Raw genomic sequence first — 25,861 nt, forward strand, 5'->3', positions numbered from 1 at the left:
AGATAAATATAGATAGATATTATATTCATATTATTATAGATTGTTATTTCTTTTTAAGATTTTATTTATTTATTAGAGAGAGAGAGAGCACAAGCATGAGGGAGAGGCAGAGGCAAGAGGGAGAAGCAGACTCCCTGATAAGCAGGGAGCCTAATGCAGACCTCGATCCCAGGACCCTGGGATCATGACTTGAGCCAAAGGCAGACGCTTACGAATTGAGCCAACCAGGCACCCTGTTGTTTTTTATTTAAAGATTTACTTACTTACATCTTTATTTATGAGAGAACGCACACACAAGCAGGGGCCAGGGTAGAGGGAGAGGGAGAGAATCTCAAGCAGACTCTGCTGAGCACAGAGCCTGATGTGGGGCTTGATTTCACTACCCTGAGATCGTGATCGTTAACAGGCTGAGCCACCCAGGTGTACCTATATGTTATTTTTAACACAGAGACACCCTAATATAATGGAATACTTAATATCTGTGCATTTCATTATATGTATATTTGGGGACAGGGGAATATTGTAAACAAATATTAAACTGTAGTTAATGCTGTGCATGCTAAAGTGGCTTAAAGGGGTGAAGACACTTACTTTGAAGTGTATCAGAATACAAGATGGATTGATAGAAGGATTGGTTGGTGGACAGATACATGATAAAGCAATTACTACAGAACAATAACTGTAGAATCTAGGTAGTGGTTATGTGGTTATGTTTACTATACAATTCTTACAACTTTTTTCTATATTTGAAATTTTGCATAGGAAAAGTTAGAAAAAATAGTGTTACGGTATTTAAGTCTACAGAGCTCTAGTTTGGTACAATGAACAATTATTGACACCTACAGTATACCAAAGTGATGTAACAGGTGTTAGAGTTATATAATAGTGAAATGACTCATGCACTCTGGGTGGCGTGTAACAGGAAATGAAATTGGAGAGGAAGGCATATTAGGTAACAGAGAGTTTTATATACCATAATACGGAGCTTGGACTTTATCCTGTGGTGTTTTAGGCATGGGAATGTTACGTAGATCACTCTCACAGCTTTGTGGAGACAAGATTTGAGGTGGTGGTGGCAGTGGTGGGGCTAGACTAAAGATGAGGATATTAATTAGGAATAGTATACCCGGCACAGATGATTAAAACCTGAATTATAGTGGGACTAGATTCTAGAAATATTTAGGAGCAGTAATCAATAGAACTTGACAATTAGTTTTATTAAGTGTGAGTAGGTTATAGGGAATCAAGAGTGACAAATACCGTATAAGAGAATGGGCAGGTTTGGGTTTAGAGGGTAAGACAATGAGTTTGGTTTTGGATATGTTATGTTTCAGGTATGTTAAAGTAACCATAGATGAAATCACTCATGCGAAACCCCACATGAGCAAAGCAGAACTTAACTAAGTTTCTATGCCTGGCCCTCCCAGAAAAGAAAGGCTTAGGTCAACTAGTTAGTGCTTGCCTGCTTAGCACAAGTTACCTAACCCTGCACCAAAACTTCCCTTTGCTCCATAAAAGTAACTCTGCTTTAACCTATTAGCAAATGCCCAGTATAACATCCTTGTTCCTGTTGCCTTTGTACTATAAATCTCTTTTGCCTTGGGGCACCTGGGTGGTTCAGTCAGTTGAACATCCCACTCTTGATTTTCACTCAGGTCATGATCTCATGGGTCATGGGACTGAGCCCCAGCTCAGGCTCTGCACTCATCAGGAAGGCTGCTTGAAGATTCTTTCCCTCTTGCCCTTCTCCCTACTCACGCTCACCCACTCTCTCTCTAAAATAAAATAATTAATTGAAAAAAATATCTTGCTTTGTACACTTTTTTGGACTTCCTTCCTGTCTACCAGATTGGATGCTTCTTGATTCGTGAATCATTTGACTAAAAGCTTACTAGGTCAGTAAATTGTGAAAATTTTCTTTTAACAGATGTTATTTAGTCAAAGCGATATTCATTCATTCATTCATTTGTATTTAGCAGAATTTGATAAATACTGACTACAGAATTCCATACCTGCTACTAATAAGATGGTGAGCAAAAGGGACACAAGTATTGGCTTTAAGAACCTTAGAGTGTAGTAAGAGAGACAAACCCGAAGGTATAATAAAAAGTGACATTTATGGTGGTAGGAGAAGCACAGGATGATATGAAACTTCTCAGAAGGAACAACTAACAGTCTGGCAAATGGTTCTGCAGGAACAGGTTATATCAGTGTGAAAGTTGGGATGGAGTCTGGGCTGGATACAGCAATTATGTCTCTCTGTTACTAATTCCTGAGAGTTGATAAAAAAATGTCAATATTATAGAATTGTTTAAGAAAAGGCTAAAAGCTGGTAAGTCATAGAAGGAGATAGAAAGAGCAAGGTAGAAAAATTAATTGAGTGTTGTGTAATGGACGATGAATGTCAAGATTAAGAGCATAGTCAGTAGTAGTGTTAGCATAGAAAGCTCTGATGAATTAAATCGTAATAATTGGTTTGGCAATTTGGAGGTCACTGGTGACTAAATGGAAGCAGTTTCAGTTAACTGGTATTTAGTTAAAAGAAAGGGCCAAGACTTCTAGCATCAGACAAAAGAGCTGCAAGACAAAACACAAAGAGATGAAATAAAACTTTTTATCTTAATTTTGAATTAATAAGAAACATCAGTTAAAACTTTTTTTCTTTTAAAAAATTTGTATTTGTATCCACTGAAAAAGTCTTAAAGCTGTAAAACCCTGGAGAAAATAGTAGAAATGGAGAAATAGTAAGTTCCAAATCTAAAGCAGGAAATGTATGAGTCTGGGACATCTTGCATCATAAAAGTAAAGCTGCCAAAGACTAATTGGGCCATATCAAAAGGACAAAGGAAGCAACACTGAAGGGAGACAATTGGCACATCAAAACCAATAATGACTTCCAAGGGATTGAAACACATCAAGTACCTAAAAATCCATGAGTTCTTAGATTTTAATCTCTCTTTTTTATTGGGTATGCGGAGGTTGTTGGGCTACCAACTTATTACTTTAAACCAGGGGTCAGAAAACTGTGGCCTATGCCCCAAATCTGTTCCACTCCCAATTGTAAGGCTACAAGCCAAGAAGAGTCTCAGAATGAATCAGTTACTATGGTAATCCGCTATGAACTTTTAATAAAATTAGGAGACTTTCTCTGACTCACACCTCACCTTTTTGAAATTGGTATAATAGGTCATTGATATTTCCTCAAAATGAACTTAGATATGTTAATAGCAGAATAAGGAGAAGGATCCCACATGGATTACTTATAAAGATTATACATAAAAATAATGAAAGTGAATTGAATAACTTTGTCATTATTATAAACCTTTTATTTTTAAACTTTTAATTATGGTGCAATCTTGGCATTTGCAACCATGTGGATGAAGCTAGAGTGTATTATGCAAAGTGAAATAAGTCAGAGAGAGACAAATACCATATGATCTCACTCATATGTAGAATTTAAAGCAGAAAACAGATGAACATAAGGGAAGGGGGTAAAGAAAAAAAAGGAGAGAGGGAAACAAGCCATGAGAAACTCTTAACGATAGCGAACAAACTGAGGGTTGATGGGGGGAGGTGAGTGGGAGATGGGCTAGATGGATGATGGGTATTAACAAGGGCACTTGGGATGAGCACTGGGTGTTGAATGTAAGTGATGAATTCTACTCCATAAACGAATATTGCACTGTATGTTGACTAAGTGAAATTTAAATAAAAACAAATAAACTTTAAATTTTGGGTAGTTTCAAACATATACAGAGTAGAGAGGATAGTATATGTAAACTGCTATTTTACCAGTCACCCACCTTCATCAAATATCAACTCTTTGTAACTTTAATCCATGTATATCTCTCCGACTTTTCTCCCCACTGTATTATTTTGAAGCAAAATCTACATATATAATTTAATTTGTACATGTTCCATTATATAGTTTTACTTTTCAAAAATAACTATTTTAATATTATAGTCTTGAAATATTGAAAAGCTGAATAGTTAATTAGGAGATTTTGCAGTTAATGTTTACCAGTAGGCATCTTTTTCTGCGTTCAAAATAATCACATATAGTATACTTTTCTATTGGAATTTAATTGTCTAATAATAAACAGTAAAAGGAAGTGTTTTACCTGTTCTTCGCAGTCTTCTCTCATTTCTCCTTTAAAAATAAAATATGACAACATTAATTATCTAATTATCTTCAATTTAATAAAGGTCCTTAATGAGAATTGTTAACAGAACCTTTTAAGATATCCTTGGTAGAAAGAGAGGAACTTAAAATAATCCTAATTTAAACAAACTGAAATACTGAAAATTCAAGAGATAGCAGTAGCCAACACTCAAAAAGTATGAAAGTACCAGTGATTCTCATACATACTTTTAGGACTAATATCTGCACTGAAGTCAAATTAGTAGACTGTGCCTACATTGTTCCTTCTGTTCTGATACCTTAAAACTTACATGGCAAGTAAGTTTCATCTAAGTGCCAATTCTGGTTGATTAGTGGTGGTTACCTAGAGAACTGTGTTGAGAAGTTTCATGAGGCCTTTTTTTTTTTCCTCAGTGGGAAAGAATATTGTATTTGATTATTGCTCTCATAGCGGCGATATACCTGCTGGCTCTGGTATAGTATATGAAATGATGCTTTTAAAAGAAACATCTTTGCTTAAATTTAAATGCCATTAGGCCAAGAGGAAAGTTATGATAGTGCTATAGTCTAATTTCTCATTATTGATAGATATTAGGTAGACATTAATTTGCACATTCTCACCCTTGAAACAAGTAATATTGTATATATAATTGGTATTTATAATTATCAGCTATGTTTCTTTATAGCACTTAGTGCATACATGCATAAACCACTCATTTGGCATTATGCTTATGTTAACTTATTATTTATTTCCTTTATTTAGTCTGCCTTCCCAAGTAGACTATGTTTTCTAAAGCTCAGCAGCAGCATCTTACCGTATTCCTCCCTGTAGTCCTAGCATCAAGAAATGCCTTGATGATGATTGTATTTCTATAAAAATATATTTGACTTGTCTGACATTAACTTAAAATTACTTGCTATTTTGAGATATTTTTATGTAGACTGGGATGTCTGGTTTATATAGTTCAAAATTAGCTAGTTAGCTATATGACTAGCTATATATAGTAATATATATATATATATATATATATATATATATATATATATATATACCTACGTAGTTCAAAAATTGCATAACACTTCTAATATGATATGGAATCATGCTGTGAAATCTGGATTGTAATGCTTTCATAGGACATCTTAATTTCTTAAAAGAATAGATGGCTGATTCCTTTAGGTAGGTAAAAGTTTAGGGGCACCTGAGTGGCTCAGTGGTTGAGCATCTACCTTTGGCTCAGGTCGTGATCCTGGAGACCCAGGGTCGGGTCCCACATCGGGCTCCCTGCGTGGAGCCTGCTTCTCCCTCTGCCTATGTCTCTGCCTCTCTGTGTTTCTCATGAATAAATAAATAAAATCTTTAAAAAAAGTTTAAATCCTACAGTAAGATGGTTATTCTCTTAAAGATCTCTAGGAGTGTAAAAATTCTAATAGTCTCTCTCAGAAACTTGTTCAACATTCTCTCTTCCCAGTAGTCAACAAATATTATGACTAAACAAAACTAAAAACCAAAAAACCCTATCCTGCTTTAATTTGTTTTTTAATCTTCCTTAGACCTTAAAAACAGCCCAGGGTACTTTGTGTAGTTTTAAATAGAAATCGTTGTCTATACTCTCGATATTTTTTAAGCTAAACATTTCAAAAATTGAACACTAAATTTCACCATGCTAGTCATTATCCATCTTCCTTGAATCCCTGCCAATTTTTTCATGTAAATAAAATGAACTTCCATGGCAGAAGGGTTAAGATCTAAAATCTAGATTCTAGATGGACGTCTAAAGAGATTGGTGTAATGAAGTGATTGCTTCTGAGTCTGTTATGTTACAGTCTTTTAAATATATATCACTGCTGTTTATTTTTCTCATAAAAGCCAGTAGTTACTGCTTCATTTAGTTTCTTGTCAACTCTAAGAGTCCCCATCTCTTAACTATATTTGTCTTAGTCACGATGGGGGGCGCCATTATGTAAAGGGCCAGACAGTAAATATTTCAGGCTTTGCAGGCCAAGAGGCAAAACTGAAGATATTATGTAAGTATTTATAAATCAAGAGAGAAAAGTTCTATAAGTTTTTAGTGATAAAATTAAAATTATAATTGAGTATTTTGTGTGATATACACCTAATGGGAATGTGGTGATATCATTTAATTGGGGTTCAAAGTTAGTGTTATCTCTTAACAAACTCAACTCCAAATGTTCTGTTAATACTAATCTCTGTTGATATTTTGCATATTTCACCTTTGAAAATGCCCTTTCCAACAGGTAAGTACTACCAGATACTGATACCACCTATCAGCAGCACTGTATTTTGTAGAATTCTGTTCGATTCTTCTCTCGATGTTTGCCTTTTGGCATGTCATTACATTGCAGATTAATCATTTCCAATTGCTGGTTCCAGGAACCTCCCCAATTACACAGTTGATAGATTTTGAAATATGGAAATTTCCTTGCATTTGTATTTAGGTCTGAAAAATGCTCCTGGAATTAGGGAGACCACTTGTTCTGATATTCTGGGACTAAGTGGTTTCCCCGGATTTGGGACTCAAAGTGCTAAAATTGGGACAGTTGTTTACCCTTATTAGAACTTAGTTTGAGATCAGAAAATATATCTACTTCAGATTTGTGTGGGAATACAGATCTCATTTCTTTTTTTTTAAACTCTTGACAACCCAACTTGACATTACTTTGTAATTCAAACAATGTTAATATCTCTACTTCAGTAAAAATTTCATGTATTGTAACTTTTGCCTTAAAATTTTAGGTTTAGTTTGAGAAACATGATCAAATTCGAAACAAAAGCTGATTTCAAAAAGCCATTCAATTTGGTAATAGTGGTCAGTGATGGTTCTTTCTCATCCAGAAAAGCTTCAGTCTCAGAGTTTAGCTAAAAAAAGTCACTGCTTTAACAACTAAGTTTTTGAACTTCTGCATAGAAGGGCAAGTCAGGATATTCACTTTCTATTTTTGACAAAAATTCACAAAAATTGAAAGTAGTAAAACTCACAGGCATGAAGGAAGTTCACCTTTGACACTATTGGTTCAGTAATATATGATACATTTAAATATTTTTGGCAAGGTAACTGTTAAACATTTAAAAATTTTAAATTAATTTGATTTTAAAGAATAGATTTAAACACCTTCACTTTTTTAAACACCTTTTTACAAGCTTTGTAAATTTGTCTTTTTTCCTTCCACATATATTATCATTATCAGTTGTAACACATCTCAGCCAATTCCACTTTAGCTTATGCTGAATTAGAGGTTTCTCAACTTTGAAAATATTCTTGCCTGAAATTGTTTTACACAGACTGTTCATAGAGGCTAATTCTTTCGTTACTTCAAACTTGGCTCTGACTCCTCAACTTTAAAAAAAAAGAAACAACTGAACAATAGACGTCTGTCGATCACAGAAAACCACTTGAAATCATCTTCCTTTGTCTTAAAAAAAATAAACTATTAATGTTGCTCCCAGTGTCCTCAACTTTTTGAGCAAATGTATGTATTTGCCCAATGGCCAACAGTTTTAAGTATATTTTCTCTGGATACATTTCTTTATCTCATTCATTCATTCATTCATTCATGAGAGTCAGAGAGAGAGGCAGAGACTTAGGCAGAGGGAGAAGCAGGCTCTCTGCTGGGAAGCCTGATGCGGGACTCAATCCCAGGACCTGGGGATCACAATCTGAGCTGAAAGAAGGTGCTCAAACACTGAGCCACCCAGGTGCCCCATTTCTTCATCTTCTATACTCAAACATGATTTAATTAACTCACCATCAGTAAATGGCTTTCCTTGCTTGACTAACACATGAGCCACTCAGAACCTTACTTTGGTCATACCTCATGTTTATTTTCTGTTAGTGAAGAAATTCTCCTATGATAAGACCTCCTCTGTAAATTTTCTACTTTTTCTCAAAACTGTTGCTTGCCCATGGGCAAGGGATACTATGATGAGTCCTTTGGTAATATTGCTGTACATTGGATTCTTTTGAGGATAATAATAATGTCCTTGCATTATAAACACAATGCTTGGCTTTCTAATTCAGTAACAAAAATCACACTCTACTGTGCCTGAAAAGTAGGACATTTTAAGTCTGATTTTCTTTCCTTATTTTGATATGTTGGGTATGAACTGGTAATAAAAATAAAATAAAAAGCTGTGGTATGGCAATTTGTGTGGCACTTGAAATGCGGTGCATCTGTAATCATGTCACTGCAATTTGCATTGTGCCAAACAGCCAGGTAAAGTGCTCTTCAGTTCTGACATTGTAGCATGAAAACAGCTATAAACAACATGGAAAAGGATGAGCATGGCTGTGCTCCAATAAAGCTTTATTTGCAGACAGTGAAATTGAATTTCATATAATTTTCATATGTCACAAAATATTGTTCTTTTGACTTATTCCAAACCATTTAAAAATGTAAAAACCATTCAGTTGTGGGCTCTACAAAAACAAGTGGCAGGGGGGCCTCGGTGGTTCACTCAGTTAAGCACCTGCCTTTGGCTCAGGTCATGATCCCATGACCAGGGTCCTAGATGAAGCCCTGTGTTGGGCTCAGGGGCCAACGGGGAGTCTACTTCATCCTCTCCCTCTCCTGTCTCTCCCACCACTTGCGTGCTCTCCCTCTCTGCTCTCTCTCTCTCTCTCTCTCAAATAAATAAACTCTTAAAAAAAACAAAAAACAAGTGGCATATGGGCTGTACTTTGTGGATCTCTAGTCTAGATAGCCTTTTTTCAAACTATGGTACTATTACTTTTATTTTTTAACATTGATATCTATCAATTTTCCCTTTTTCTTATCACTTTAAAATTTATTTCTACTCAAATAAAAAAACCCTGAGTAATAGCTATTCTTTAAATGGAAGATAACTAACTTTAGCATAGCACCTAAAATACTTAGCAGAAAGCCTGGTACATTGTAAATGCTCAATGACTGTTTGCTTTACTACTGACACTCTTACTGAGATTGTCCCCTAATAATGGTAGAGAGATTAAGATTTTAAAAAAATACACATACACATACAAAACACTTTCTAGCTTGTTTTGGAATCCAGGACACAATCATGAGTCTTTTAAAATTGGGGTATGAAGGTTATAATTTAACTATATATAGACTGTGATAGAAATAAACTAAATTAATAAGATGAGAATTGCTTTGCAGAAAAGACTTGCTGATTGTATCCTGGTCTGATTAGTTTTATAAGAAAGATGCTAAATTATTGGAGAAGTTCTTTCAGTATCTGATCAAGAAAATTATCAGTGTTAAGCTGACCCCTGTGATGTTTTTTTTTTTTAAAAGAAATACTTGTGATCATTAGCCATTGTTTTAAATCCCTTACAGTGCCTATCCATTAAGTCTTTCTGACTTGAACACATCCAATATTTCTGTTATTTCATCACAAATTTATTATATGAGCTTCCTCCCTAAGTTTAATGGGCATTACTCTTAGACTAGTATTACTCAGAGTATGGGATGAAGACTAATAACTGATCTGCAGACTATTTATTGTTGATCTGTTAACTTTATTAATTGTGATAGAAAAAAATTAGAAGCAATTATAAACTTTTATGACCGTTTGACAGGATAATTTTGTGTTTGTTTAACAAAATTTGGCTATTTTTATTTTTAAATTTTTACTACATTTTAAAAAGCTGATGTAATTGATATATAACATTATATTAGTTTTAGGTGTACAACGAAATGATTTGCTATATTGTGAAACGATCACCACAGTATGTCTAGTTAATTTCTATCACCAGTTACAATTATTTTTCCTGTGATGAGAACGTTTCATATGCATTCTCTTAACACCTTTCAGAAACACAATATGGTATTATTGACTATAGTCATCATGCTATACATTATATCCTCATGACTTTTATAAATGGAAATTTCTACTTTTTGATCACCTTCACTTATATCTCCCACCACCCCCATCTCTGGTAAACATTGATCTCTTTTCTGTTTGTAGGAGTTTGTTTTTTTTGGTTTTTTGTTTTTTGAGATTCCACATATGAGTGAGATCATACGGTATCTGTCTTTCTCTGACTTATTTTACTTAGTATAATTACCTCAAGGTCCATCTATGTTGTCAAAAATGACAGGATTTCCTTGATTTTTATGGCTGAATAATATTCCCTTGTGTATTTATACCATATTTTATTTATTCAACCATTGACAGACGGTTAGGTTGTTTCCATGTCTTGGCTATTGTGAATAATGCCACAATGCACATGGGAGTGCAGATACTTTTTCAAGTTAGTGTTTTTGTTTGCACACATACAGAGAAGTTGAGTTGCTGGATCAAACAGCAGTTCTATTTTTAATTATTTGAAGAATCTCCATTTTGTTTCTGTAGTGTATATTCCCACCAACAGTGCACAAGGGTTCTCCTTCCTCCACATCCTTGCCAACCCTTATTATTTCATGTCTTTTTGCCAATAACCATTCTCACAGGTGATATCTCACTGAGGTTTTGATTTGCATTTCTTTAATGATTACTGATATTGAGTACCTTTTCATGTGTTGGATATTTGTACGTCATCTTTAAAAATAATCTACTTAGATCTTGTGTCCATTTTTAAATTGGGTTGTTTGTTTGCTATTGAGTTGTTGGGTTCTTTATTTTGGATATTAACCCCTTATCAGATACATGATTTGCAAATATTTTCTCCCACTCAGTAGGTTGTCTTTTCATTTTGTTGATGATTTTTTTTCTGTGCAGAAGCTTTTTAGTTTGTTGTAGTTCCACTTGTTTATTTTTGCTTTTGTTGCCTTTGCTTTTAGTGTCAGATTCAAAAAATTGTCTCTAAGATAGATGTCAAGTCTTTTACCATCTATATTTTCTTAAGGAGTTTTACAGCTTCAGATTTTATGTTCAAGTCTCTAATCCATTTTAGATTATTTTGTGCATGTAAGATAGTGGTCTAGTTTCATTCTTTTATAAATAGCTATAACAGTTTTTCCAGCACCATTTACTGAAAAGACTGTTTTCCACTTTGTATATTCTTGTCTTCTATGTTGTAAATTAATTGACCATATATGCTTGGGTTTAATTCTGGGCTCTCTATTCTTTTCCATTGATCTATGTTTCTGTTTTTATGCCAATACCATACTGTTTTGATTACTATAGCTTTGTAATATAGTCTGAAATCAGGAAGTGGGATATCTGCAGCGGGATTCTTCTTTTTCAAGACTGGTTTGGCTTTTGGGGTCTTTCGTACTTCCATATAGATTTTTAAATTGTTTATTCTTTTTCTGTGAAAAATGCCTTTTGCATTTTGAAAGGGGTTGTATTAAATCATAGACTCCTTTGAGTTGTATGGATATTTTAACAGTATTCTTCCAATCTGATCATGGTTTATCTTTCATTTTATTTGTGTCACCTTCATTCTTTTATCAATGCCTTATGGTTTTCAGTGTGTATGTCTTTCACTTCCTTGGTTGAATTTATTCCTAGGTATTTTATACTTTTTGATGCAGTTGTAAATCAGATTGTTTTATTTATTTTTCTGGTAGTTCACTATTAGGTATAAAGACACAATAGATTTTTGTATATGGATTTTGTATTCCATAACTTTACTGAATATATTTACTCTAACAGTTTTTTGGTGGAGTCTAGGTTTTCTATATCATGTCATTTGCACATAGTGACAGTTAAGTTTTTCCTTTTCAATTTGGATACTTTTTATTTATTGATTATTCTTGCCTAAGTGCTCTGGCTATGTCTTCCAATACTGCATTGAATAAAATGACAAGAATAGGCATTCTTGTTCCTGATCTCAGAGAAAAAGCTTTCAGCTTTCACCATTGAGGATAATGTTAGCTGTGGGCTTGTCATATATGGCCTTTATTATGTTGAGATATGTTCCCTCTAAAACTACCTTTTGAGATTTTTTAAAATCATAAATCCATGTTGAATCTTGTCAGGTGCCTTTTCTGTATATATTGATATAATCATATATTTTGTTCATTGTGTTAATGTGGTGTATCACATTGGTTGACTTTTAAAAGTTAAACCATCCCTTACATCCCTGGAACAAATTGCACTTGACCATGGTGAATGATCCTTTTAGTGTTATGTTGAATTTAGTTTGCTAATGTATTGTTGAAGTTTATCAGAGATATTGGCCTCTGTAATTTTCTTTTGTATGGTGCCACTGTCTACTTTTGGTATCAGGGTAATACTGGCCTCATAAAATGAGTTTAAAAAAGTTCCCTGCTCTATTTTGAAAGAGTTTCAGAAGAATTAATATTTTTTAGTGTCCAATAATTTATCAGTTGTATAAACACTTAGTGCTCATTACATCACATGCACTCCTTAATGCTCAGCAATCCTCAGTTTGTTCCCAGAGTTAAGAGTCCGTCATGGTTTGTCTCCCTCTGATTTCTTTCCATTCAGTTTTCCTTCCCTTCTACTATGATCCTCTGAACTGCTTCTTATATTCCCCATATGAGTGAAACCATATGATAATTGGCTTTCTTCAGTTGTCTTATTTCACTCAGCATAATACCCCCCAGTTCCATCCACATCTGTGTAAATGGTAAGTATTCATCCTTTCTGATGACTAATATTTCTGTGTGTTTGTGTGTGTGTGTGTGTGTGTGTGAGAGAGAGAGACAGAGAGAGAGAGAGACAGAGAGAGAGATACCACATCTTCTTTATCCATTCATCTGCTAATGGACATCTTGGCTCCTTCCACAGTTTGACTGTTGTGGACATTGCTGCTGTGAACATTGGGGTGCAGGTGTCTGGTGTTTCACTATATTTGTATCTTTGGTATAAATACCTGGTAGTGCAATTGCTGGGTTGTAGGGTAGCTCTATTTTTAAGTTCTTGAGGAACCTTCATACTGTTTTCCAGAATGGTTATACCAGCTTGCATTCCCACCAACAGTGTAAGGGGGTTCTCCTTTCTCCACATCCTCACAACATTTGTTGTTTCCTGTCTTGTTAATTTTAGTTAAGGAATTTGTATTCTTATTTAAATGTTTGGTAGATTTCACCAGTGAAGTCATCTGGTACTAGACTTCTCTTTTGGGGAAAATTTTGATGAGAGATTCAATCTACTTGTTATTGGTCTGATTAAAGGATTCACTTTGGTAGGCTGTATGTTTCTAGGGCTTTATCCAATTCTTCAGATTTTCCAATTTGGGGGGCTTTAAAATTGTTCATAGTAGCCTCTTATCCTTTGTAAAGGTTTCTGTGATACCAGTAGTAATGTATTTTTCATTTCTTTTCTTTTTTTTAGTCTTCATTTATTTCTGCTCTGATTGTTGTTTCTTTTTACTAACTCTGAGTTTAGTTTGTTCTTCTTTTTCTAGTTCCTTGAAGTGTAAAGTTAGGTTGTTTATTTGAGATATTGTTTCTCAATGAAGACATTTATCATTCTGACTTTCCCTCTTAGAGCTGCTTGTGCTCCATCTCATAAGTTTTGATATGTTGTATTTTCATTTTCAAATTTCTTTCATGTCATTTTGCTTTTTCTTTTGGTTTCTTCTTTGACTCCTTCATTGTTTAGCCAAGTGTTCAATCTTCACGTTTATGAATTTTCCACTTTTTTTTCCTGTAATTGACTTTTAGTTTCATAACACTGTCGTCAGAAAAAAATGCTTGATATAATTTAGTTCTCTTAAATTTTTTATGACTGTTTTGTGGCCTAACGTGATTTTTCCTGGAGTATGTTCCATTATGTACTTAAGACTATTCTGTTGCTTGGATGGAATGTTCTGTATGTGTGTGTTAAGTCCAATTAGCCTAACATGTCATTTAAGTAAATTTTTAAAATAGATTTTTCTGTCTGGATGATCTAATTGATGAAAGTGGGGAATTTAAGTCCCTTACTATTTTTTAATTGATGTCTATTTCTCCCTTTATTTATTTTTTTTTAATTTTTATTTATTTATTTATTTATGATAGTCACAGAGAGAGAGAGAGAGAGGCAGAGACACAGGCAGAGGGAGAAGCAGGCTCCATGCACCGGGAGCCCAATGTGGGATTCGATCCCGGGTCTCCAGGATCGCGCCCTGGGCCAAAGGCAGGCGCCAAACCGCTGCGCCACCCAGGGATCCCTATTTCTCCCTTTATATGTCGATTAATGTTTATTTATCTAGGTGCTTCGTCACTGGGTGAATAAACATTTACAAATGTTATATCTTCCTGTTCAATTGGTCCTTTTATCATTATCTTATGACTTTGTCTCCTATCATAGTCTTTGTCTTAAAGTGTATCTTTTCTGCTGTAACCTATCCCAGCTTTCTTTTGGTTCTCATTTGCATGGAGTATATTTTTTCTACCCTTAACTTTAATTTTGAATGACCTTACATCTGAAGGAAGTCTCTTGTAGGCAGCATATAAATGGATCTTGCATTATTATCCATTCAGCCATTCTGTGTCTTTTTATTAGAGAATTTAGTTCATTTTCATTTAAAACAATTATTGATGGATATGTACTTATTGCATTTTGTTAATTGTTTTCTGGCTATTTTTAAGATTTTATTGTTCCTTTCCTTTTTTTTCTTTTGTTTTTTTTTTTTTTTTTCACTTGCTTGCTTAGGTTTGTTTGTTTATTTAATTATTTATTTGGTAAACAACCGATTTGTTCAATGACAGAGGTATGATTAAAGTAAACCAATACATATTATGTTGCTATCAAAATTACATCCTGAATACTATAAAATACACTAGAGATAAAAAAAATGTTAATAGTAGCTATATCTCAATTTTCATAGCATTTAATTCACATATAATTTTCATTCTTGCTATATAGTATTATTCTATTTTTCTTGCTCTCTTCCTTTGTGATTGAACAATTTTCTGTAGTAATATGCTTAGATTCCTCTTATCTTGTATATCTATAGGCTTTTGCTTTATGAGGTTTATATAAAATAACATATATATATAATATAACACACATATATATAAAACACCCTATCTTAAATGGACATATTAAGTTCAGATGCATTCTAAACCTGACTTTTTTTCTCCCTTTCCCACATTTTGTTTTGATGTCACAATTTGCATCTTTCAGCTTTCAGCATTCATTTAGAGTTTATTGTAGTTATTGCTATTTTTACTACTTTTGTCTTTTAACCTTCATACTAGATTTGTAAGTAATTAACCAATCACCTTTACAATATAAGATTACTTTTATTTTTTTTAAAGATTTTATTTATTTATTCATGAGAGATACAGAGAGAGAGGCAGGGAATATAGGCAGAGGTAGAAGCAGGCTCCTGATGAGGGGACTCAGCCCCAGACTCCAGGATCATGCCCTGAGCTGAAGGCAAATGCTCAACTCCTGAGCCACCCAGGCGTCCCTACAATATAAGATTACTTTTAATTTTTACTAATAATATATTTACCCTGACCAGTGAGATTTATACGTTTTCCTATTACTAATTAGTTCCCCATGTTTCAGCTTAAGGAAGTCCTTTTAACATTTCTTATAAGTCTGGTCCTTGGGCAATAATTCTTTTAGATTTTGCTTGTCTGAAACCAAAAATCTGCAGGACAGCTTTGCTAGGTATTCTTATTGGCAGCTTTCCCCCCCCGCCCCAGTATTTTCAGTATATTTTACCTACTTCCTCCTGGCCTGCCAAGTTTCCACTCAAAAATTTTGATCATGGGGTTTCACTTGTGTGTAACAAATTGTTTTTCTCTTGCTGCTTTTAAGATTCTTTCCTTGTCTTAACTATTATTCTTAAAATATCCACACTACCCAAGGCAGTCTGCAGATTTAATGCAATCCCAACAGCACTTTTCAAAGAACTAGAATCCCCAAATTTGTATGGAACCACAAAAACCCTGAAGAGCTAAAGAAAAAGAAAAACAGAACTGGAGATTTCAAGTTCTATTACATTGGTGTAGGAATCAAAAGAGTATGATACTAGCATAAGAACAGACACATAGATCAATGAAATAGAACAGGAATCCCAGAAATAAAACCCACAGTTATATGGTCAATTAATCCTCAACAAAGGAGGCAAATAGGCAATGGGGAAATAGTCTCTTTAACAAACAGTATTGGGAAAACTGGACAGCAACCTACAAAAGAATGGAACTGGACCACTTTTTACACCATACAGAAAAATAAACTCAAAACGGGAGACCTGGAACCATAAAAATCCTAGAAGGAGAGTACAGGCTGTAATTTCTTTGACATTAGCTATAGCAACATCTTTCTAAGATGTTGTCTCCTAAGGCAAGAGAAGCAAGCAAAAATAAATTATATGGGAGTGTGTGTGTCTGAGTGGCTCCAATGGTTAAATGTCTGCCTTCGCCTCAGGTCATGATCCCAGGATCCTAGGATCAAGTCCCACATCAGGCTCCCTGCTTAGTGGACAGTCTGCTTCTCACTCTTCTTTCCCTTCGCCCCTCTTCCCTTGCTCGCATTGTGTCTCTTCTCTCTCAAATAAATAAATAAAATATTTAAAAAAACATCAAAATAAAAAGCTTCTGCACAGCAAAGGAAGCAATCAGCAAAACTATAAAAAAACAGCCCACTGAATGGCAGAAGATATTTGCAAGTGATACATCTGAAAAGGGGTTAATATTCCAAAATACATAAAAAACTGATACAGCTCAATGCCAGAAAATAACCCAGTTGAAAAATGGGCAGAAGACATGAACAGATATTTCCCCAAAGAAGACATCCAGGAGGCCAACAGACACATGAAAGATGCTCAACATCACTCATCTTAAGAGAAATACAAATCAAAACCACAATGAGATAGTACCTCACACCTGTCAGAATGGCCAAAATGAGAAATACAGGAAACAACAACGTTGGCAAGGATGTGGAGAAAAAGGAACCCTGTGCACTGTTGATGGGAATGCAAACTAGTACAGCCATTGTGGAAAAGAGTATGTGGAGTTTTCTCAAAAAATTAAAAACAAAACTACCATATGATCCAGTAGTTCCACTACTGGGTATTTACCTAAAGAATAAAAAAATATTAAGAAGATAAATGTACCCCTATATTTATTGCAGTATTATTTACAATAGTCAAATTATGGAAGAAGTTTCAGGTGTATATCATAGTAATTTGATATTTGTATATTATAAAATGACCCCTGTGGTAAATCTAGTTACCATCTGTCACCATACTAAGTTATTACAGTATTATTGATATATTGCATCATATATTCCTTATGCTGTATGTTATATCCCCAGGACTGATTTATTTTATAACTGTGAGTTTGTATCTCTTAAATCCCCTTCACCTATTTTGCCTGCCCCCAAGCCTTCCCCACTCTAGTAATCATCAGTTTGTTTCCTTTATCTATGAGTCTGTTTTGTTTTTTAGATTCCATATATAAGTGAAATCATGATATTTGCATTTCTGTCTCACTTATTTCATTTAGTATAAAACCCTCCAGGTCCATCGATGTTGTCACAAATGGCAAGAATTCATTCTTTTTTGTGGCTGAATATATTCCATTGTGTGTGCTTGTGTGTGTATATATCTCACATCATCCTTATTCATTCGCCTACTGATAGACATTTAGGTTGTTTCTATAATTGGCCATTGTAAATAATGCTGCAGTGAACATAGGATATGTATATCTCTTTGTGTTTTTGTTTTCTATGGATAAATACTCCAAAGTGGAATCATTGGATCCTCTGGTAGCTCTCTTTTTAATTTTTTGAGGAAACTCCATCCTGTTCTCCATAGCAGCTGTACTAATTCACATTCCTAGCAACAGTGTACAGGGGTTCCCTTTTGTCTACATCCTCACCACCAATTTTTTTTCTTTTTGTATTTTTGATAATAGCCAACTTGACAGGTGTGGGTTGATACTTTATTGTGGTTTTGATTTGCATTTCCCTGATGATTAGGGATTAAACACATCTTCGTGTCTTTTTTTTAAAGATTTTATTTATTTATTCATGAGAGATACAGAGAGAGAGAAAGAGAGGCAGAGACACAGGCAGAGGGAGAAGCAGAGACACAGGCAGAGGGAGAAGCAGGCTCCATGCTGGGAGCCCGACGTAGGACTCGATCCCAGGTCTCCAGGATCACACCCTGGGCTGAAGGTGGCGCTAAACCGCTGAGCCACCCGGGCTGCCCTCTTCATGTCTTTAAAATGTTGGATTAGAAACTATTTAAAAAGGGAAAGAAACAAAACTGGTCTTTCCCCACATAAAGTTTCACTAATATATAATTTCTATAAAGAAAAAAGGGAAGCTAAGCCGCTGCTTGGGCTAATTTCCACTTTTTTTTAACCCTTCAAATTTCAGTAAAGTTCTTAACTTAGATAACATGGTCAGTCATTAGGTTTTGTTTTTGCTTTTTGGTGTATCAGTTTAGTTTATAGTGTCCTCATCAGCCTCATCTCCATAAAATTACTCCTTGTTATTTTGCATTAGTAAATATCACCCTTATAATGGTTTTGTTCTGTGTAAATACACTTGGCTAAGCAGGACTCACAGTTAAGTTTATGTGTCCATTTGGGCCCAGATTTTTGTCATGGTATCTGGCTGTTTGGTCAAACATTATTGTGGGTATTTCTGTGACGGTGTTTTGGATGAGTTTTCAAGTTAAACTTGATAGATTGACTAAAGCAGACTGTCCTTCCTAATGTGGTTGGTGAAATTCATCCAGTCAGTTGAATGCCTGAATAAAACAAAAAGCTGACCCTCTCTTGAATCAGATGGAACCCCTGCTTGTCTGCCCTTGAGCTATGACAGTGTTTGTTTATTTATTTATTTATTTATTTATTTATTTATTTATTTATTTTTTAATGACAGTGGTTTCTTTTTATCTGCCTTTGGGCTTGAACTGAAACATGAGCTCTTTCTGGATTTTGAGCCTTTTTGTCTTTAGATTGGAATTAGACCATCAGCACTCCTTGATTTCCAGCTTGCTAACTTTAGATTTTGGGACTTGTCAGCCTCTATAACCACATGAGCCAATTCCTTAAAATACACACACACACACACACACACACACACACACACACAGCCATCACCCCTGTTGGTTCTTGTTTGTCCGGAGAACCCTAATACTACCCATGTTCATTAGTTTGTTCTTACTACACTCGTCCTTTGATGCTTAAGTGGGGCAGTTCACACATGAGAAGACGTGATGTGTCATATAGCCACCTATTTAGAACTGGTTGTTTAAAAATTTTTTTAAACCTACCTGTATATTTTTAAAACAGTTATTAGAAATGACTAAGATCTAAATAGGGCAAAAGAGGATTCAGTGGGCTAGAGAACAAGGAAGGTAAAGATAAGAGTGTTTCAAGGAACAGTCAATATAGAATGCTACCAGCGGTCATGTGGAGGAGCCCTGGAAAAAGATCATTAGAATTTGTCAGTAGGAAATGATTAATCACTTTCAAGGTGCATATTTTTAGAAGCATTGGGTAGAAGGTGTCATACTTGTATTGTTTGATGAGGAAGTGGTTAAAATGTGTAGTAGTAAGTAAGGTTGGATAGAGATGATATGGACAGATTGTACAAGGACTAAGTGGTTTAGGTCGCTTTAATGTCAGTTTGGAGAATGCCTCAGAGCCTTCTAACAGAGTTTTTGCCTGTGAACACATTATGGGCAGAGATTATATCTTTTACCTCTATTTCCAATGCATAACATGGTTTCTGGTTCAGAGTAGGCACTCAATAAATATTTGTTGAATGCCAGATAAAAGAATGTAAAAAGTCCTATTAAATCTTTTATCATAGTATCTCTCAAAATTAACCTTTTTTGTTCTTACTATCAGTATTTTCACACAGGTCTACTACCAAATTATTATAATAAGCTTGCTAGCTAGGTTTTCCTTCCCTCATTTCAGCCAGTGTAGGATGAGACTGTCAGATTAATGTTTTTATAACATGCTTTTGATTGTATCACTCTCCTGCTTGACAACTTTAAAAACCATGTAAATACCTACTGAAATAAATGTAAACTCTTTAGCCTTACACCAAAGCGTATCCAAAATCTGGGTATAACCTAGGTTTCAATCCTTATCTTCCACTGCTCCTTTATATCATTAAGGTTAGAAAACATAAAAAGCTATGATCTGCTAGCCAAATACAATGATTGTCACTATCAAAACAACAGAATCTCACAACCAAATATTGGTTGTTCCAAAGTAACTCAGGTTCTTCAATCACATTTCTTAAAGTGCCACAAAGGGAACTATATTAACCACAGTGATACAAACAGCTGTAGTTGTTTACACATATACAACTTGCTGGGTTCGGAGATAAGCATACACCTGGGAAGCCATCATTACTGTAATTGCCATAGACTTATGTATCACTTCCAAAAGTTTCCTCCCATAGTCCCTTTGTCCTTTTCCCTTTTTTTCCTTTGTGGTAAGAGCACTTAACATGAGATATACTGTTTTAGCAAATTTTAAAGTATATAATACAGTATTATTCATCATAGGTCCTGTATTGTAAAGTCAATCTCCAGAATTTGCTCTGCAGAAGTGAAATTTTGTACTCTTGGACCAACACTTTCCCATTTCCTCCTCCCCCCAGGCCCTGGTACCCACCATTCTACTCACTGCTTATATGTATTTGACTATTTTGGATTCCACATATGAGCAAGATCATGTAAGATTTGTCTCTTTGTGTCTGCTTATTTAAATAGTATCCTGTCCTCAGGCCCATCTGTGTTGTGACAAATGGCAAGATTTCCTTTTTCAAGGTTGAATGACATTCCATTGTATACACTGAGTTGTAGTTATTTATACATTTTGGGTATTAACCCCTTATCTGATACTTGGTATGCAAATATTTTCTTCCATTTTGTAGGTTGCCTTTTTATTTTGTTGAGGATTTCTTTTGCTGTGAAGAAGCCTTTTAGTTTGATCTAATCCCATTTGTCTATATTTTGCTTTTGTTGCCTGTGCTTTTGTTGTGCTATCCAATAAATAATTGTCTAGACCAATGTCTGGTAGCTTTTCCCCTAGATTTTCTTTTAAGACTTCATTGTTTCAGTCTTCAAGTTTAGGTCTTTAATCCATTTTGAGTTGATTTTTTTAAATACAGAGAGAGACAAGGTCCAGTTTCATCTGTTTACTTGTAAATTTCTAATTTTTCCACCAGCCTTTATGGATGAGACTGTCTTTTCCCCATGCATATTCATGGCATCCTTGATGATGTCCAATTGATCCTTAGATGCATGGACTTAGCTCTCTATTCTGTTTCATTAGTTTATATTTGTTGTCATGCCAGTACCATCCTGTTTTGATTATAACTTTGTAATATGTTTTGAAATTGGGCAGTGCGATACCTCCAGCTTTATTCTTCTTGATCAAAATTTCTTTGGCTATTTGGGGTCTTCTTTAGTTCCAAATAAATTTTAGAATTTTCTATTTCTATAAAAAATGCCATTGGGATTAAAAAAAAAAGATTTTATATATTTGAGAATGAGATAAATAGAGCACAAGCAAGCGCAGGGCTGCGGGAGAGGGAAAAGCAGATTCCCCCACTGAGTGGGGAGCCTGACTTGGGGCTCCATCCTAGGATCCCAAGATCATGACTTGAGCTGAAGTTAGATGCTTAACTGACTGAACCACCCAGGCACCCTGCCACTGGGATTTTGATAGAGATTGTGTTGAATATACAAACTGCTTTAGGAAGTAGGGACTTTTTAACAATACTGAGTCTTGTAGTCCATGAACATGAGGTGTCCTTTCACTTATTTGTTTTTTTTTTTTAATTTGTTTCTTTTTAAATTTCTCTCATCAATGCTTTGTAATTTTCAGTGTATTTTACCTCCCTGATTAAATTTATATGTAAGTATTTCATTCTTTTTTGATATTATTGTAAATGGAACTGTTTTTTAAAATTTCCTTTTGATTTTTGTATGTTGATTTTATATCCTGTATCTTTACTGAATTTATGTATTGGTTCATAACAGTGCTTCTTATGGAGGCTTCAAAGTTTTCTACTTTTTAAAAAAATTGTTCTGCCTCATACTTTCTGTACTGTGTTGAATTGGAGAGGGGAGAGTAAACGTCGTTGTTTCAGAAGTTAAATGGGATGCTTTCAGCTTTTCACTGTTGAGTATGATATTCACTGTGGCCTTTTTGTAAATGGCCTTTACCATGTTGAAGTGTGTTCTGATACTGTATTTGTTGAGAGTTTTTTTTCTTTATCATTAGAAGGTCTTATATTTTGTGAAATGCTTTTTCTGTGTATATTGAGATGATCATGTGAAATTTATTCTTTGTTATGTTACTGTGTATATCACATTTATTGACATTTGTATGTTGAACCATCCTTGTGTGTCAGGGATAAATCACACTGATCAATGTATGGTTCTTTTAACATGCTGTTGAACTGAGTTTGCTAGTATTTTGTTGTGAATTTTTGAATCTATGTTTGTCAGAAATATTGACCTGTAGTTTTCTTTTTTTTTCTGATGTCTTTGGCATTGGTATCAGAGTGACGTTGGTCTCCTAGAATAAATGTAAGTAATTGCTCTTCTTTGATTTTTTTTAGAAGAGTTTGGGGAGATTGGTGTCTGATCCTGGGCTTTTTTTGTTTTGGACGGTTTATAATTACTCCTTCAGTTTCCTTCTTTGTTATTGGTCTGTTCAGGATTTCTGTTTCTTCTTGATTCATTCTTGGTAGGTAGTATGGTTTGGTGACTTTATCTTTTCCAAAAAAACAATTCTTAATTTCATTGATTTTTGAAAATTGTCTTCCTATTTTTTATTTATGCTTTAATCTTTATTATTTCTTCATTTTGCCAACTTTGTGATTGGCTTCTTCTTTTCTAGTGCCTTGAGGTATGAAGTTATATTGTTTGAGATTTTTTAAAAATAAAAAGATTATGGCTATAAACTTTCCTGTCAGTACTGTTTTTGCTGCCTCCCATAAGTTTTGGTATGTGTGTGTTCATTTTTGTTTGTTTAGAGGTATTTTCTTATTTCCCTTTTGATTTCTTATTTGACCCAATAGATGTTTATGTTTTTAAAATTTGAAGTATTTCTGAATTTTCTCGTTTTTGTTTTATTATTCATTTTTAATTTCATTCCATTATGGTCAGAAAAGATATTTCAAATGATTCCAGCCTTTTAAAATTTGTTAAGACTTGGTTGTGACCTAGCAAATGATCTATCCTGGAGAATGTTCCAAGTGTCCTTGAGAAGAATGAATATTCTGTTTTAGGAATGTTCTGTATGTCTTTAGTGTCCACTTGGTGTATAGGGTCATTCAGTTCTAACATTTTCTTTTTTTTACTGAATTTTTTTGTCTATGGATGATCTATCCATTATAAAGATGTGGGTATTAAAGTATACTACTATTGTGTTGTTTGTTTCTCTCTTCAGATCTATAAATGTTTGGTTAACATATACTGTTTGTTTAATATATACTGATAGGTTTATATTTGATGTTGGGTTTTTATTTGTAATTCTTACATCTTCTGGGTAAATTGACCCTTTCATCATTATGTAATGTTGATTTTATCTTTTCAAAAAAATTCTTTTTTAAAAATTTTATTTAAATTCAATTAGCCAACATCATTAGTTTCAGTTTCAGTTTTCACAACTTAAATGCATCAGTTGCATATAACACCCAGTGCTCATCACCAAAAAAGAATTCTTAATTTGTCTCCTGATAGTTTCTGAGTTAAAGTCTATTTTGTCCACTATAATGACTCCTGCTCTTTTTTGGCTACCATTTGCATGGAATATCTTTCTCCACCCTTTCACTTTTAGGCTGTGTGTGTCCTTAAATCTAAAGTGAGTCTCAGAGTGCCTGGCTGGCTCAGTTGCAGGAGCTTGTGACTGTTGGTCATGAGCTCGAACCCCACATTAGGTGTAGAAATTTCTTAAATAAGTTAAAAAAATAAAGTGAGTCTCCTGTAGACAGCATATATTTAAGTCTTGTTTTTGTATTCATTCAGCTACTGTCTCTTTTGATTGAGGAGTTTATCCCATTTACATTTAAAGTAATTACTGTGATAGCAAAGGACTTACTATTGCCATTTCATTAACTGTTTTTGTCTGTTTTGTACTGATCATGTTCTTCTTCACTAGCCTTTACTTGAATTTATAGTAGCAATAGTGGTAATAGTATTCTTTGATTCTTTTCTCTTTATCTTTGATGCAGCTATCATATCTTTTGCTTTTTGTAGTTACCACATTAAACATTTTCTAGTTAAGGCAGTCTGTTTTAAGCTAATAAAAACTTAATTTCAGTTATGTACAGAATGTGTACACTTTCCTTCTAACACAAACTTTTAGTTGATTTCAGATTTTACTTCTGTTTTGTGTTTCATTTTAGTGGTTATAGTTATACTTATTACATTTGTCTTAATTTTGTGTACTAGTGTTAAAAGTTCTTTACATGCCACCATTACAGTATTTCCTTTAACAGTAACAGTTGTACTTTCATATGCTTTCATGTAACTGTTTAGCTTTTTTGGTGAACTCTCTTTAGTACTTATTGTAAGGCAGAACTGGTGTAATATACTTCCTCAGATTATGTTTATCTGGAAAACTCTCTTTTATTCTTTTTTTTAAAGTTTTGTTTTTTAGTTTTTATTTAAATTCTAGTCCGTTAACGTATAGTGTAATATTAGTTTCAGGAGTAGAATTTGTGATTCATCACTTAGACGTAACACTCAGTGCTCTTCATAAGTACCCTCCTTAATACCCATCACCCATTTAATTCATTCCCCTGCCCACTTCCCCTCCAGCAACCCTCAGTTTGTTCTCTATTGTTACGAGTCTATTTTCTGGGTTGCCTCTTTTTTTTTTCCCCTCTATGTTTATTTGTTTCATTTCTTAAATTCCACATATGAGTGAAATCATATGGCATTTGTCATTCTCTGACTGACTTATTTTACATTCTAGCTCCATCCACATCATGCAAATGGAAAGATTTCTTTCTTTCTTTTTGAATGGCTGAGTAATATTCCAGTGTGTGTGTGTGTGTGTGTGTGTACACACCACCTCATCTTTATCCATTCATAAGTTGAGGGACATTTGGGCTCCTTCCATACATTGGCTATTGTTAATAATACTGCTATATATATTGGGATGGATGTGCCCCCCTTCAAATATGTATTTTTGTATCCTTTGGGTCAGTACCTCACAGTGCAATTGCTAGGTCATAGCGTAGTTCCATTTTTAACTTTTTGAAGAACCTGTATACTGTTTTCCAAAGTGGCTGCACTAGTTTGCATTCCTGCCAACAGTGTAAGAGGGTTCCCCTTTCTGTGCATCCTTACCAACACCTGTTGTTTCCTGTGTTGTTAATTTTAGCCATTCTGGTGTGAAGTGGTATCTCATTATAGTTTTGATTTGTATTTCCCTGGTGATGAGTGATGTTGAGCATATTTTGATGTACTAGTTAAGCCATCTCTATGTCTTCTTTGGAAAAATGTCTAGTCATGTCTTCTGCCCATTTACATTTCTTTTTGGCCCTCAATATCTTATTTTTATTATTTTAAGTTAGACCAACTTAAACATTGTCTAGAATTAAGATATAGCATCACATCATTTGATTCCAGAAAAATGTCAAAATTCATTTGGCCAAAACTTAAAAAAGCAAACACTTCTTCTGTATCCCTTACTGGTTGGACTAAAGTGATCGATATAACTGTATATATATATTAATCTATCTTAACATTTCCATTCATTAGCATTTTATCTTAACATACAATGCCTTATATGCTATTTCCTTGTAAAGGCTTCCCCCCACAAGATGTAAGGACAAAATACTAGGCAGACACTCTTCAAAGTTTTATTTCA

At 34.3% G+C, this 25,861-nt stretch overlaps 1 protein-coding gene across 11 annotated transcripts in view; it reads right to left on the reverse strand.

The window, feature by feature from the left end:
* Positions 1–25,861, reverse strand: part of WDPCP (WD repeat containing planar cell polarity effector) — a 424,783-nt gene that overhangs the window by 7,386 nt on the left and 391,536 nt on the right. For 10 of the 11 annotated variants that reach the window (XM_038551410.1, XM_038551407.1, XM_038551409.1 and 7 more), the window contains one exon: positions 4,122–4,150. In XM_038551410.1, the coding sequence (XP_038407338.1) occupies positions 4,122–4,150 (29 nt within the window). Of the gene's footprint in view, positions 1–2,060; positions 2,578–4,121; positions 4,151–25,861 lie in introns of those variants that run through there. The other variant, XM_038551403.1, reaches the window with a different exon arrangement.

The sequence above is a fragment of the Canis lupus genome, chromosome 10 (genome assembly GCF_011100685.1).
Source record: "Canis lupus familiaris isolate Mischka breed German Shepherd chromosome 10, alternate assembly UU_Cfam_GSD_1.0, whole genome shotgun sequence".
Taxonomy (NCBI): Eukaryota; Metazoa; Chordata; class Mammalia; order Carnivora; family Canidae; genus Canis; species Canis lupus.